The 16449-nt window shown below is 41.7% G+C and overlaps 1 protein-coding gene and 1 pseudogene across 3 annotated transcripts in view; both read right to left on the reverse strand.

Moving 5' to 3' along the window:
* Window positions 1-3314: 3314 nt before the first annotated feature.
* LOC117035848 (cytosolic iron-sulfur assembly component 2B-like) lies at window positions 3315-4062 on the reverse strand (annotated as a pseudogene).
* A 4545-nt stretch (window positions 4063-8607) lies between these two features.
* The window catches only part of LOC117036262 (cytochrome P450 2C18-like), a 34628-nt gene continuing 26786 nt past the window's right edge, over window positions 8608-16449 (reverse strand). For all 3 annotated transcript variants that reach the window (XM_033131064.1, XM_033131062.1, XM_033131063.1), the window contains exons 9-10: window positions 11984-12125; window positions 8608-10163 (exon numbers count right to left, since the gene is read on the reverse strand). In XM_033131064.1, the coding sequence (XP_032986955.1) occupies window positions 9982-10163; window positions 11984-12125 (324 nt within the window). In that variant the 3' untranslated portion in view covers window positions 8608-9981. The remainder of the gene's footprint in view (window positions 10164-11983; window positions 12126-16449) is intronic.

The raw sequence follows: 16449 nt of genomic DNA on the forward strand, positions 1-16449 counted from the left end.
AATGAATTTCTGTATGAAAGTGCTGGCTGGTTTACTTTCTTGCCAAAACTATACTGTCTGTTTTCATTTCACCATTCTCATGGATCTGTAGTAATATCTCATTGTAGTTTTGATTCATGTATCCATTAGCACTATTTTTCTTTGGTGTAGGGTTTACACAGTTCACATATGAGCCCATTGTTGTTTTCATATATATAATGTTAATTCATATATATAATTTTTGAAATCCTAAGTGTACAGAAAAGTTGGAGGTATATACTCGTATTAAAGAATTTTCCTCATTTTGAATTTTGAGAGTAAATTGCTAACCTGAAGTTCTCCTGAAATGTTTTAGTATGATACAATGTGATTCTCCTATATACACATAACACAACCATCAAATTGAGGAAACTAGCATTGATGAATTCAGACCACTTCATCTTCATTTCTATTAATGTTTCACCAAAAGTTTCTGTGATATCCGTTATATCCAGTTAGGAATCCACTTCCGAAGCCCAGACTTACATGTTGCTATTAATTGTCATGTCTCCATAGTCAGCTTCAGTCTGGAACAGTTCCTCAGTCTTTCCTGGGCTTCCTGACCTTGCCCCTCTTGAAGAATATAGGTCAGGTATTTGTAAAAAGTCACCCAGTGTATTTGTCTGATGTTTCTTTGTGATTAAATTCAGGTTATCCATCTGTGGCAGGGATATAAGGAAGTTTTGCCCTACTTGACCTACAATATCCTCACCAGGCCACCCTACCTGTGTGTGGCCACCCGGGTGTGGACACTGCTTAGGCTCTGATATGCCACCCTGGGGCACCCATCTGTGAGGGAGCCCTTCTCACTGTGCTCATCCTGATTCCCCATGTCAAGGTGCCACCATCATGTTGACACTCATCAGGTGGGTGGGCTCTGGCTCCACAAACTCCCCCACCTGTCCTTGTGCTTGCCTCACCTCTCCTGGACTGCGACACCCCATCCTGGCTGGCCCTCCGTGAGGATGCCCTCTCCACCGTCCTTGACTCTAGGTCCCATTGCAAGGCAGCCTTATCCTCTGTATCAACAACTCTCCCCACTCAAGCTCCACCGCCACAATCAATACACAATAAATATCTCTCAATCATAAAAACACAAAGAAATTAAAAATGGGCCTAAGACTTGAAAAGACAACTGAAACAAAGCAATTAAAGCACAAGGAGCCCATGAAAAAGAGATCAGCAGCATTATACACCAGAGAAATACTAATGAAAACAAGATACTGTTCGTACCACGCAAAAAGACTCAATGTTGGTTTTTTTGTTGTTGTTTTGTTTTTTTAATTGAAGTTTATTGGGGTAACAATTGTTAGTAATGTTACATAGATTTCAGGTATACAATTCTATATTACATCATCTATAAATCCCATTGTGTGTTCACCACCAAGAGTCAGTTCTCCTTCCATCACCATATATTTGATCCCCTTTACCCTCGTCTACCACCCACCTCCCCCCTTACCCTCTGGTAACCACTAAACTATTGTCTGTATCTATGAGTTTTTGTTTCTCATTTGCTTGTCTTGTTCTTTTGTTGTTTTTGGTTCATATACCACATATCCGTAAAATCAAATGGTTCTCTGTTTTTTCTGTCTGACTTATTTCGCTTAGCATTATAATTTCATGATCCATTCATGTTGTCACAAACATGAATGGTCTTATTTCATCTTTTCTTACCGCCGAACAGTATTCCATTGTGTATATATACCACAACTTCTTTATCAATTAATCTATCGAAGGACATTTTGGTTGTTTCCATGTCTTTGCCACTGTAAATAAAGCTGCAGCAAACATTGGAGCACATGTGTCTTTATGGATAAATGTTTTCAGATTTTTCGGGTAGATACCCAGGAGAGGGATTGCTGGGTCATGTGGTAATTCTATTCGTAATTTTTTCAGGAACCTCCACACTGCCTTCCATAATGGCTGCACCAGTCTGCATTCCCACCAACAGTGTATGAGGGTTCCTTTTTCTCCACAGCCTCTCCAACGCTTTTTACTATTTGTCTTGTTGATGATAGCCATTCTGACTGGGGTGAGGTGATATCTCATTGTTGTTTTTATTTGCATTTCTCTGATGATTAGTGATGTTGAGCATTTTTTCATATGTCTATTTGCCATTTGTATGTCCTCTTTGGAGAAATGTCTCTTCAGGTCCTCTGCCCATTTTTCAAATGGGTTGTTTGATTTTTTGTTGTTGAGTTGCATGAGTTCCTTGTATATTTTGGATATTAGCCCCTTATCAGAGGCAGTGTTTGCAAAAATCTTCTCCCATTCAGTTGGTTGCCTCTTTAGTTTGTCGATGGTTTCTTTTGCTGTGCAGAAGCTCTTAAGTTTGATATAGTCCCATTCATTTATTTTAGCTTTTACCTCCCTTGCCTTTGGAGAGACTCAATGTTAAAAGACTGAAAACCACAAGAATTGGCAAAGAGTGGAAAAACCACAACTCTCATACTCTGCAGGGGAGAATGTTAGGAATGACACGCACTTTGAAAAGGGTAGTAAACATGACATCCCTGTGCCCTCTGGGGATCATGGGTTAGTGACAGCCAGCGAGCAGGAACACCCGCCTCCTAAGCGGTGGGTCACATGGCCTGACCTGTTCTTGGCACCCCAGGAGGGCAAGTTCAGGGGTTCAGAGCCACAGCAGCTCCCCATCTGACCTTTAGCCTCCACATTTGTACACAAGGGTCTCAGCTTCCCAGGACAGAGCACCCTTTCTGGGGAGTGAACGCTTGGCTCACAGGACACCCCCGCCCCCCCAAACCTCCCAGGAATGTGACCTTTCCACTGGGGTTTAAGTTGTAACTTGGGGGAACATTCTGTAAAGTCCACAGACTTCATTGGGAATCTTTAGGAAAGAAAAATAGCCACCTTCTAAGCAATTCTTACATTTCTGTATGAAGCATTCCAACTTTCAGAGCTCTGAAACATTCTATGCTAAAATTTCTTATTGTCATTGCTCTGCCTTCTTTGTGTTCCTTTTCAATTTCTAACTTTTTTCTCTACATTATTGTTTGACTCTTCTCACAGGCTTGTCATAAGTGTTAGGTAGTACATGGTACAAATTTTCTTCATTGAATGATGTTATCTCTATTCTGCACATTATTAGCGGAGCCATGGTTAGTATTTTTAAAGTATTGTGCATTAGTGGTTTCGGCGCCCTCTTTGATCCAAAAGTTATATCCCAGCAGTTGTTCTGTTTACATCACACTTTGCTTTCAGTTATAGTGAAATGAGGTTATAGGACATGTGCTCTATTATACTACATAGTTTTTTTCAAAAGGCTGAGGATCACTGTAGTCCAAAATGGTGAATTTTAGCTAATGTTGTTACATGGTCACTGAGTTTCTTATTTTTCCTTAAAATACTATGCAACTACATATTTATTTATTTTTAGAATAGAAATCTCACTTTTTTTGCAAATAGTCTTACTTTCTCTCACCGTTTTTAAAAATATATATAAATTAAGGGTTTATTACAAAATCCTAATGTTAGTTTTTCATTGTCAGTGATACAAGAAAACTAGGCCACGGGCCCTGGGTGAGCCTGAGGTGAAAAGCTGGCTCAGGAACCGGCCGACAGGCCCTGGTGGTGACCTCCAGCAGGTGGGTGCTCACCACCCACTCCTTATCTGCCAACTGCTGTTCACTGCGTGCTCTGAGGCATGGGTCCCCATGTAATGTGCACGTCCATCTTGAAACGTGGAGGAAGAGACTGCAAAAGCTTGACTTTGATGGACAGGCCCATAAGGGTGGCCATGCTGCAGTGTGGAATGGTGGGTGTGAAGGCCACTGCCGCTGTGCTCTCAGGGTCACTCACTAGAACCCGGACTTGCTCCACTACGTTCAATTCTTCCAGCGTTAGTGGATGCTCTGGATTATTGATGCAGCGAATCAGATCGAAGATGTCACGTGCGTGGGTGCTGTCTGGAACCTGCTGGTCCTCCTCGCCTGCCGTCACTGGCCACTCCCCAGAGCGCTCCCAGATGAGAGGATTCGCGTTTTCCAGGAGCCTCCCCGCCACCCCCCCATCACGGGCCACCATCGCGGAACTGCTGCGGACCTCTCTCATCTTTATAGTACTATTTCAGGATCAATTCAGAAAATAGAGATCATTTAAGTAAATTCCCTTACATTGTACCTCTAGAAAATGTTGGTAGATATTTCTTTGATGAGTCAGTTCATTCTTCTTGAACTAAAATATTATCTATGAGCAGTTTAATCTTCAGAGACACTTGAAATAGAAATTCTTTTCTCTGTTAATGTTTCTATCTACCATTGTTACAAGAGAGATAAAAATTACTTTATGGTTTCAATTAATTAGAGTTGAATTTTAAAATGGCTAATGTGTGGCGACTGAGCGGAGAGGGCGGTCTATGGAGTGAGGAGTCCAGTAGGACTAATGGCCTCTGGCTGTGTAGGGCTCTGAAAGAGGCTGGAATAGTTGTAGATGTTCAGTGAAGCGGGGTTGGTTGTCACTCCTCACACTGCCCCTACTCACCAGGAGACATGGTGGCCACCAGGGCCCTCAAAGTCTTCATGGGAAAAACAGGCCTATCCCCATATCACCCTGTCTTCAAAATGGCGTCTTCCGGCTTCACATGACGATGTTCTCAGCGGCATCTTGCCCTAAGAGCGTGGGTATGAGGCCTTGGTACTGAAGGCCAAGGTATGAGGCAGCTCTGCCCAGAGCTGAGACAGAGATAGATATAGATCTCCAGAGTAGGCACGTGGAAGGGTGTGGGAGCAGAGTACACAACCAAGGTGTCAGGTATCTAGGCAAAATTTCCTGGGTCTGAAGCCAAAGCACGTCCCACACTCTAAACAATAGACCAAGCTGTGCTAATCCTGAGTCTGATCCAGATCCACAAACATTTAGGGCAAAGCAGCTGTCAGAGTTTTCAGGGGAGCTGTGCCACAGACCCTTGGTGTCAGATCACTGGGTTGGAGAAATCATACACCATCTGACCACCAGTGAGTCTCAAGTTCCCCATCTGTCTCAGGGTGCAACAGTAAGAGCTCCCTAGCGGTGGTCTGGGAAGCTTCCACTAGGAGTGGCGTCTTTGCAATCAGGATAAAACAATTGCCCAGAGCTGTCTCCAATGACTCATTCTGAAGCAAAAGCTGTGGTATTATTGATCATTTCTGTTGGATGATGCAACGGGAGAGTTCACCTTCTTAATGGTGGAGTAACTAATCCAGTCTCACCTTCGCACAGATAATCATTGTTAAATCTGGGCAGCTTTTTCATAAGAAAGCAATTCACAGAACACATTGGACAGCCCCTTGAATCATATAGATCCTAGAGGAGATTACTTGAACAAAAGGAACTGCAAGAAGTGAGATCTCTGAGTATAGCTTTTCAGCTGAAGACAGGCCCCAACATGCATTAAGTATTAAATTTCACACAAATGACACAGAACTAAACAGAAAATCTAAAACGTCATGTTGGTCAGAGAAAAAGATTTTATCATCAAAACTAACCCCACAAAGTCAACTTTGAGCTTAGATGGCTTTCCTCATGAATTCTATCAAATTGAAGGAAGAAACAACACTAACCTTACACCAATTCTTTTAGAGAGTAGAAGAAAGTACACTTCCTGATGTCTTATAGAACAAGAGTTATTACCCTAAGTCAAAACGTGGCACAGACATCACACGGAAATAGAATTACATGCCAGTATACCTCATGATCATGTTTACACTAAGTCTTAAGAATATATATTGGTCCAGCAACATATGACGAGGATAACACCATGACCCAGTGACATTTATTAACAGGAATGCAAGGTAACCTTTAAAAATACCAATTTGAAGCCAACTCTTGTTAACTAAGTAAAAGAGACAAAAGATAAATTAATCTCAACAGATTCAGAAAAATGATTGGAAAAAAGTCATCACCCATTTACTACCTAAAAATACTCACAGCAAAATTAAATAGAAGGGAATTTCTTCTAAGCGATACAGTACATCTATAAAGAGTCTTAAGCTAACATTGTCTTTACTGATGAAACATGGAAAAGTTTCCCCACACTACTGAGAACAAGGTGAGCTCTCATCATTTCTACTCAACATTTGGGAGAGGATTTTCTAAGTGCAGTATGTCAAAAAGAGAAGACAGATAAAAATATTAAAAAGAATGAAAACTTTCCCTTTTCACAAAAAGCATGGATTTATATGTAGAAAACCTAACAAATTCGTTTTTAAGAACCACTTACATTAAAATGTACCCATGATTTGTTTTAATCAGGTGTGGTGAGACCAACACAGAAGTGATTGTCATGCAGGAGAAATGTTTGCTCTCAGTTCCCTAGAAGTAGGAGGCATGGCGCAACACGGCGGGTGACATGACGAGTCATGCAGGTTGCTCGGGAGGCAGAAGTACGGTGAGGGGAAAGCACGGGCAAAAGCCTTTATCATACTTTTTGTGGACAAAGATGGGTGAGGCAGGGTAGGTCTGCTAAGCGAGTTTAGGATTGGCTGTTTCAATAACTTCAGCATGTTCCGAGGTGTAGGTCCTGCCCCTGGTTGCCTGGTATCTGACCCTGGATTGATTAGGGCAGAGGAATAGTGCCTTCTGGAGAGTAAGAGCCAGATAGAGGGGGCCGACGGGGGAGTATTGGTTGGTCTGCCCATCAAATGCATGCCCCCATCAAAGTCATTTATGACCTCTAGAAATTAGCTAACCCTGGGAGGGGTAGTCTCTCACTGGTCAGTGAGACCCCAGATGTCAAAGCATCATAAAATACAGAAAACAATAACATGATTAATACAATTGTTCTTCTGATGGTGTGACATCATAGGAAGGAAACTTCAGGGTGATAATAGTGGAGAAAAACAGCAGGGCATAAGTTGCCCTAAAATGCATAGAAAATATTTTAGGAGAGTAGAAAGAGGAGAAAGGAGGAACACAAGTAGAGCTATAAGGAGACCTTTTGCCTTGCACACAACTAAGTTCCCATTTATATCGCATTAGCCAATAGAATGGATCTGAAATTTTATGCACAAGACTGCCAGTTTGCCCACACATTTGCTAATACTTACATTAAATTTTTTTCATTTACCAATCAATAAAGAAGGTTTAAAGGATAACAATATAGTTTTAATTTGTACTTTTTATTTATTTATTTCATTTTTAATTTTTTAAAATATGTCATTTGCTCTTTATTATGAAGTCCAAAGTAGGAAGCAACTAATTACCTTGGTGTCTGTATTTTTTTTCTTTCTTTGTTTTTTAATTAAAGTTTATTGCAGTGACAATTGTTTGTAAAGTTACATAGGTTTCAGGTGTACAATTCTGTAATACATCATCTATATATACCACATTGTGTGTTCACCACCCAGAGTCAGTGCTCCTTCCATCATCATATATTTGATATCGTTTACCCTCAGCTATCTTACCCTCTGGTAACCACTAAACTACTTTGTGTGTCTACGAGTTTTTGTTTCTTCATTTGTTTGTCTTGTTCCTTTGTTGTTTTCAGTTTTATATACCACATGTCAGTGAAATCATATGGTTCTCTACATTTTCTTTCTGACTTATTTCATTTAGAATTATAATCTCAATATCCATCCATGTTGTCGCAAATGACTTTATTTCATCTTTTCTTATGGCAGAATAGTAGTCCACTGTGTATATATACCGTATCTTCTTTATTCAGTCATCTATCGAAGGACACTTTGGTTGTTTCCTTGTCTTGCCCACCATAAATAAAGCTGCAATGAATATCGGAGCATATATATCTTTATGGATAAATGTTTTCAGATTTTTGGGGTAGACACCCAGGAGAGGGATTGCTGGGTCATATGGTAATTCTATTCATAATTTTTTGAGGAACCTCCACACTGCCTTCCATAGCAGCTGCACCAATCTGCATTCCCACCAACGGTGTATGAGTGTTCCTTTTTCTCCACAGCCTCTCCAACACTTGTTACAATTTGTCTTGTTGATTATAGCCATTCTAACTGGGGTGAGGTGATATTTCATTGTAGTTTTTATTTGCATTTCACTGATAATTAGGGATATTGAGCAATTTTTCATGTCTATTGGCCATTTGTATGTCCTCTTTGGAAAAATGTCTATTCAGGTCCTCTGCCCATTTTTTAATGGGATTGTTTGCTTTTTGTTGTTGACTTGTATGAGTTCTTTATATATTTTGGATATTATCCCCTTATAGGAGGTGTTGTTTGCAAAAATCTTCTCCCATTCGGTTGGTTGCCTCTTTATTTTGTCGATGGCTTCTTTTGCTGTGCAGAAGATTTTTAGTTTCATATAATCCCATTCATTTATTTTAGCTTTTACTGCCCTTGCCTTTGAAGTCAAATTCATAAAATCCTCTTTGAATCCAAGGTCCAATGCAATAGAATTGAGAACCCAGAAATAAACTCCTACAAATATGGACGGATAATTTTCAACGAAGAAGCCAAAAACATACAATGGAGGAAAGACAGACTCTTCAATAAATGGTGCTGGGAGTTTGGAAAGCCACGTACAAAAGAATGAAACTAGACTTCTATCTGTCACCTTGTACCAAAATTAATTGAAAATGGATCAAAGACCTAAATATAAGATCTGAAATAATAAACTGCATAGAAGAAAACATATGTACTTTTTATTTTTAAGATCGTTTCATATGTTTAGTAACCATTTCCATTTTCTCTTCTGCAATGCATCCATTCCAATCATCTACCCATGTTTTTATTACTTAGAGGTTTTCCTGGCATATTGTATCGTAGAAAAACAGCCAGTTGTAGAATAATATGTATAATATGAGCCCAATATTGCAAATAATCATTTTAATCTCATATGTATATGTGTGTATGCAATATATATATATATGTGAATATACACTTATGCACATATATAGATATATATGTACATCTATCTCAATATGTTATCTTAAAAATGCATGCCAAAGTATAAACTGATTTCTCTAGAAGATGAGCCAGCAAAAGTTCACAGGCAATGCTATTCCTCATTTCACACACTCAAGACGAGGAAAAATGATGACAGTAATTCCGACTTGTATAAGATGTTCAGTTATCTATGCTTTAGAGATGACACAAGACAGAAAACTTCAGATCATAACATCAAATTGCCATTGCACTCATGTAAAGTATAAAACAATATGGTGGAAAGTAGAAAAGGAACAGAATCTGGTGATGCCTTCCAGGGATTTGAGTCTTGTTTGGGGAGAAAAGAATAACACTTAGAACATATGATTAGCAAATACGAAAGCATCTGTTAATACTTGACTGTAAGTATAAAACACGAAGTAATAACACTTAAAACCCTTTACAATGTTCACAGACGCCAGAGCAGAGGAATGGATTCTAACACTGATTGTTCATTCCTCCCTCTCACTGATAGGCTCAACCCTGCAGGTTGGAGCTGTTCCTGGACACACTTTTTCTCTTTCACATCCAAACCTCAAGTAACTCTAGGTGCTACTCAGCCAGGAGAGCTTTTCTGCCCTCTTCCCCTCTGTCCCTCTCCATGCTTATCATTCTAAGGACCAGCATGGCCTCTTTAGATTCTATTTTCTTCCATTTCTCAAGTGCATTATACACAACAGAAGGTAAGTCTATAGACTGGGTCAGCAAATAGAATTTTTTTTTTCAGAACATGCAGTGCACAGGTGGCTGTGTACTGGTTTATACTAATCATTTTGATCTGCTTCACAGTGATAACATAGTAATAATTCAATATTAGACAAGTACTAGTGGACGTGGTGGCCAACACAAGTGCTACAGAGCATAAAGAATAGCAAATATATTTGTGAAACTCAGGAAATTCTCCTTTAATGGAGGTTGGATATTTGCTGGATAGTGAGAGAGTGGGGAGATGTGACATGAGAGGTCATAGAAAGCATCCCTACTAGTGAGAAGGTGAATGACACGCCAGAGGAGGGGGGAGGGTTACAGACAACAACCCAGCAGCAGCTCGATGACCGGCTGCCCTTCCTCACACAGGAATAAAGCAGAGCTGGTATGACGGCGGCACATGGCCAAACCCACTGGTAACTGGGGTGGTGTCTATGTCCTTTGGGTCAACCAGAGATTTCAGGGTAAAGTTCTGTAAAATGGTGGTCAGGAATAAAAACAGCTCCATGCGGGCCAGGCCCTCTCCCACACACATTCGTTTTCCTGAAAATAACAAACATAAGGGATTTGTTCCTTGAACGTTATGTTTTGAATTGTCACAAAAAAATATGTTGGTAACTATTTGATAAATAACTGAATAAAGGGCTGGAAAGAGGGTTAGAGAAGCAGATGGACAGAGGGATGGACACACTTGCTATTCACCTAATATCTTAATGAGAACCCTTCACTCAACAAATATTTCTTGATTATCAACTCTGTGTTAAGCATTTCATTATGTACTCACACATTAGAACTGATCTTTTGACATTTACAATTTCCATCAATCTTTGTAGAAACACTTACACAAGCAAAGTGGGGTGAAGGGAGAAGAACTAAGAGGAGGAAACCCTATATTTGTGTTTCTCTTTCTACCTGTGGCACAAAATTCAGCCAAAGATTTTTTTCCCTCCTTCATATGCTTTCAAAAGCAAATGTCTAAATGTGTCACTCTCTCAATTCAAAATATTAAGTGTCTCCCCGATCTGTCTTATGAGATGAGGTCCAAATAGGTTGAACTGGCCATTCACATTTTGTTCCCAGTCTGATTTCCATATCACTCCTTCCATTTTTCACACCCTCTACTCTCATCTCTAGCCATGCCCACTCTTCATCAATCTCCAGTACACCATGTAGTTTCTAGCTTTATCTCATGCTGCACTTCTCTTATACTTTCTTCAGGATCAGTGTTTCATGTCCTTTCCTGTTTATGATTTTTCTGATCCCCTCAGCAATAGAATCTTGCCCTCTCTGCATTTCCTCAGCATCATATTTGTGCTTCAATTGAAGCATGGATCACTTTGAAGCATGGAGTCATAATTCTTTATTTTTCTACCATGCTAAAATGTGCATTCCTTAAAGGGAAGGCTCAGTCCTTGACATCTTGGTATGTACAGTGCAAGACCCAAAGCATGCATCAAAAGACGTCGCATAAATAAAGGCGACTCCAAGACTAGAGACTCAGCACACCCATTGTAGCTGTGGAGACCCACTATCCAAGATGTATGATCATGAGTGGAGGAAGATCAAGATGCTTGGAATGCCCATAGGGTATCCTGCCACATTCCCAAGGTTTCCCAGCGCTGCAATTAGTTGGCAGATTCTGATGTCCTAGAGCCACAGGAAAAGTCTTGCTCCTGTGGTCCACTCTGTAAAAGTGCCCTGCCTTCTCTTTTCTCTTTGCTCCCTATCTCCTGTGAGGCAACTCAAATTCCTTTCCTGCTGTAAAATGTTGCTTATTCCATTTTATGCCTCACTGTCAGGTATGAGAGGGCAGCTTCCCATCTGGTCTCCTGAACAGCCTGTTTTCCTCTCCCACAGCACTAGTCTTACTGGATTACAATGATCTGCTTACTAATCTGCTTCCCTAACTAGGGTGTGAGCCACTTTGGTGCCCATTCTGTGCTATGGAAACTTGGAACCCCAGAGCTCAGTCTGGGCAGTGAGGGATAGCACGTAGAAGATACTCAATGTTGTGGAGTTATATGTATTTTCCGTGGCAGCCAAGGAAAGTCTAAATGAGTTGTACCTGCTAAGAGGAGTTCCTAGGTAGCTCAATCAAGGCAGAATTTAGTCAATCTATTCTCTAGCTTCCTCACTTTCGAAGAACTGGGTCCCCTTTCCAAAGTTCCAATAATGGGGATGTGCGGTGATGATGATGGTGGAGGGGGTGGAGGGTGGCAGAGCACCTGGGCTTTGGGAGTGGTGCTTGTGATCATGTACAAAGAGCAATTTACGGGCCCCAGAATGGGCACCATGTAAGTTCCAGCTGATCCCCCAAAGACATCTTGTCCCCTTAAGTACCTAAGGAAATTAATCTTTCTTACCTGCTGAGAAAGGCATGAAGTAGTCACTCTTCTTAAAGTTGCCACTCTCGTCCAGGAAGTGGCCAGGGTCAAACACCTCGGGGTTGGGGAATTCCTTGTCCTCATTCAGAAGAGAAGTCAACAATGCCAATACGGTCGTGCCCTGGAAAGAACAGATGAAGGTAAAATGAGTTGTAAAGAAGGTGTGGATCTGGAAGAAATGTTACAAACCATTTAGTACGATCTTTTGATCTATAGATGAGAAACCCTAGGTCTAAAGAGGGTCAGAGGCATTTCCAGCCGGACAGACCAAGTAATGAACACAGATGAGTTTAAGACCAACGACAGTGATTCTCCTACAGTGGCCGCTGATAGCATTTGAAATACTGAGTACTTGGTTACTTGGGAGCCAGACCTCTGAATCCCCTCTACTTATCATGACACTTGGATGCCGGTACCTGTGTCACCCTCTCCTCTGTTTCATCACTTCAGTTTTCAGTTCAAAGAAAGATCTGGTCACAGGATGAAATGGCACCAAACACATTTGTTTGTAATTTGGGGTGGGGCGTAGTATTACAAAATTAAGGATGGGGGTTTCTAAACTCGTGTTACAGAAAAAGCAAACAAACAAACAAAAACCCCCTTAGTAGCCTTGAGTGATCCATGGTTAGTTATATGTAAATTAAATCTAATTGAAAGTAAATAAATTTCAAAATTCAGTTTCTCAGTTGTATTAATCACATTTCACATACTCAATAGACATAAGTGACTAGTGGGACAACACAGATATTCGGAATTCCCTCTGCCTGAGACATGGCGGCAGCAATTTCAGTCTTTAATTAAACTCACAACCCTTTTCCCCTCAAAGTAGAATTTTTAGTTAAGTAACTTTTAAAATAATTGTTTATTGTCATGATTCATTTGCATATTGAGCATTTATTGTATTCAGCAGCAATTTCTGCCACCTCTTCCACAAAGCCTTTATAATAGTAATATATGTGGGCTTCAAATGGGAGTAACTTGTAGGATACCAAGGAAGTCGGAATATGAGGTCTGACAATTAAGTTCACGCATTCATCATATTAAAAGTGCTGCATACCTCAATGCTGAACATCACTATGGTCACCTTCGAAGTACGCCCCTTGGGAAGCTGTGCACTGATGCCAGTGTCTAGTCCACCCTTCACAGCAATTTTGGAACTCTTTTCCTGGAATGGCCATCAGAGCTGTTATCGTATTACCCGTGATGTCCTGAATATCATCAAAACATCTTCCTTTCAATATTTCCTTTATCTTTGGGTAAAGAAAGAATTCATTGTGGGCCAGATCAGGTGAATAGAGATGGCACGCCAGTACAGTTATTTTTTACTGGCTAAAAACTCCTTCATAGACAGTGCCGTGTGAGCTGGTAAATTGCTGTGATGTAAAAGATAAATTGTTGGTGAAAATTTCAGGTCATTTTTATCTAACTTTTTCACACAGCCTTCTCAGCACTTCCAAATAGTAAACTTGGTTAACTGTTTGTCCAGTTGGCAGAAATTCATAATGAATAATCCCTCTAATATCAAAAAAGGTTAGCAACATCGTTTTGACTCTTGATTTGGACTGACTTTTTTGGTCATGGAGAATTGGCTGACTTCCATTTTCACTTTGATGCTTTATTTCAGAGTTGTATTGGTACAACCACGTTTCATCACCACTGATAACATGGCCCAAAAATTTGTCTTGACTCTCCAAAACATCTTGGCAAACTTCGACTCTCCTTTGCTTTTGTTCATCGGTGAGCTTCTTCAGGACCATTTTTGTACACATCTTTCTCATGTCAAGATTTTCAGTTAAGATTTTCCTAACTGTTTCTCTATCAATGTTTACTTGGTCTGCTATGCTTCTCACAGACAGTGACGATTTTGACGCACAATTCGACCAATTTTTGCAATGTTTTCATCAGTTCTCCTCATTACTGGTCACCCTGACTTTTCTTCATCTGTGACGTATTTTCTCCCCTCAGAAAAACATTTAATTCATTTGTACTCTGCCATTTTCTTCATGGCATTATCCCCATAAACTTTGACTAACATGTCCTTGCTTTCACTTCCACTCTTGCCAAGTTTAACAAGAAATTTAATGTTTGTTCATTGCTCTAATTCAAGCTCAGACATTGTTGTGACAGCACACAAAAACACGCAACAACAATAATGAATGCCCCTCAGGAAGACACCGCCACATGTTGACACGAACACAGCTGTGAGACACTGATATACCATGGTTATGAAACCTTACTGAGCTGTTTGTACAGTGCTGCCAATGTAAGCGCATGGTGGCAAGTTCGGGAACTTAATTGTCAGACCTCATAAACATAGAAACCATGTATTAGAAAATATTGGGGGGGCCGGCCCGGTGGCACAGGCGGTTAGAGCTCCATGTTCCTAACTCCGAAGGCTGCCGGTTCGATTCCCACATGGACTAGTGGGCCACAAGGTTGCCAGTTCAATTCTTCAAGTCCTGCAAGGGTTGGTGGGCTCCACCTCCTGCAACTAAGATTGAACACGACACCTTGAGCTAAGCTGCCTCCCGGATGGCTCAGTTGGTTGGAGCGCAGGCTCTCAACCACAAGATTGCTAGCTCGATTCCTCGAGTCCCACAATGGATGGTGGGCAGCGCCCCCTGCAACTAAGATTGAACACCGCACCTTGAGCTGAGCTAACCCAGAGCTCCTGGATGGCTCAGTTGGTTGGAGCACATCCTCTCAACCACAAGGTTGCCGGTTCGACTCCTGCAAGGGATGGTGGGCTGCGCCCCCTGTAACTAGCAACAGCAACTGGACTTGGAGCTGAGCTGTGCCCTCCACAACTAAGACTGAAAGGACAACAACTTGAAGCAAACAGCACCCTCCACAACTAAGATCAAATGGACAACAAATTGACTTGGAAAAAAAAAAAAGTCCTAGAAGTACACACTGTTCCCCAGTAAAAAAGTCCTGTTCCATGATGAATCACGGTGTCCAAATTGGAATGGGCAGGACAAGAAAGAAGTTACACAAATTAGCTAAAACCACGTGACCAGTCACAGAAATGAGAACTGCAGCAGTTATTGAGCATCCTTATATCCTTATGACAAGTGTTTTGAACTCTGCGTCTGGTAGATTGCTTGTCTCTATTTTGTTTAGTTCCTTTTCTGGAGTTTTCTTCTATTCTTTCATTTGGGGTATGTTTCTTTGTCTCTCCTTTATGGCTGCCTCCCAGTGTTTATTTCTATTTTTTAGATAGGGTTGCTATGTCTCTCAGTCTTAGTAGAGTGGTCTCATGTAGTAGGTGTCCTGTGAGAACAAGTGCTGCATCTCCCTGGTCATCTGAGCCATCTGTCCCTTGTGTGCATTGTGTGTGCCCTCTCCTCTTGTAGTTGAACCTTGGTTGCTATTTGCACATCACTGGGAGGGACTGACCCTTGGCTGATTGGTTGTGAACACTGGCCATGACAACAGTGGAGAAGCTGTTGAACAGGGGCTGACCCTATGGAGCAGAATTCACTTTAGCAAGGCTCTGGTGCTTGCCAAGTCTGCCCTTTGTGTCATCCTTGGAGGCAGCCGGGTCATGCTTCAGCTAAGATTGAAGCCAGTCACCAGACATGTCAGCCTCAGGGCCTCCTGGGAGGGGCTCTGCTGCAGGCCAAGTTCAGCCACAGCCTGTGCCCTGCCAGGGGCCACCTGACATGAGCCTCAAAGCAATCTGCAGATGGCTGCCACCTATGCTGGGTTTAGAGGTGCCTGAAAGAGGCCAAGCCTCTAACTGAGAACTGCTGCCTCTAGTGCCAGGCTTAGGGCTACACAGCAAGAGGTACAGGGCACACCGAGGCCAGATACTGCTCTTTTGGGGTTTGTGGATCTTTGAGAGACTTTAGGGTAGTCCACAACATGAGTCATGACAGGCATTTGTATGGAAAAGCCTCTGGAAGCAACTTGAGTGGGCATACAAATTGGTTGGGGCAGAGTCTCAGGGAATCACCAGAGTGGGGCAAACAGTGTTAGCCAGGTTCATGGAGACTCAGATGTCATAGCTACCTGTATCTGCACAGTGGACAATGGAAGGGCTCAACAAAGGAACAATGGCTTCTGCCAGCACTTCTGTCTGGGAGAAAGTTGTCCCTTCAACCCTCACTCTGAAGCCAGACAGAGTGTGGCTCTCAACCACAAGGTTGCCAGTTGAATTCCTCGAGTCCCGCAAGGGATGGTGGGCAGCGCCCCGTGCAACTAAGATTGAACACGGCACCTTGAGCTGAGATGCCACTGAGCTCCCAGATAGCTCAGTTAATTGAAGTGCATCCTCTCAACCACCAGGTTGCCGGCTCAACTCCTGAAAGGGATGGTGGGCTGCGCCCTCTTGCAACTAGCAATGGCAACTGGACCTGGAGCTGAGCTGCATCCTCCACAACTAAGATTGAAAGGACAACAACTTGACTTGGAAAAAAATCCTGGAAGTACACACTGTTGTG

Source organism: Rhinolophus ferrumequinum, chromosome 16 (genome assembly GCF_004115265.2).
Source record: "Rhinolophus ferrumequinum isolate MPI-CBG mRhiFer1 chromosome 16, mRhiFer1_v1.p, whole genome shotgun sequence".
Taxonomy (NCBI): Eukaryota; Metazoa; Chordata; class Mammalia; order Chiroptera; family Rhinolophidae; genus Rhinolophus; species Rhinolophus ferrumequinum.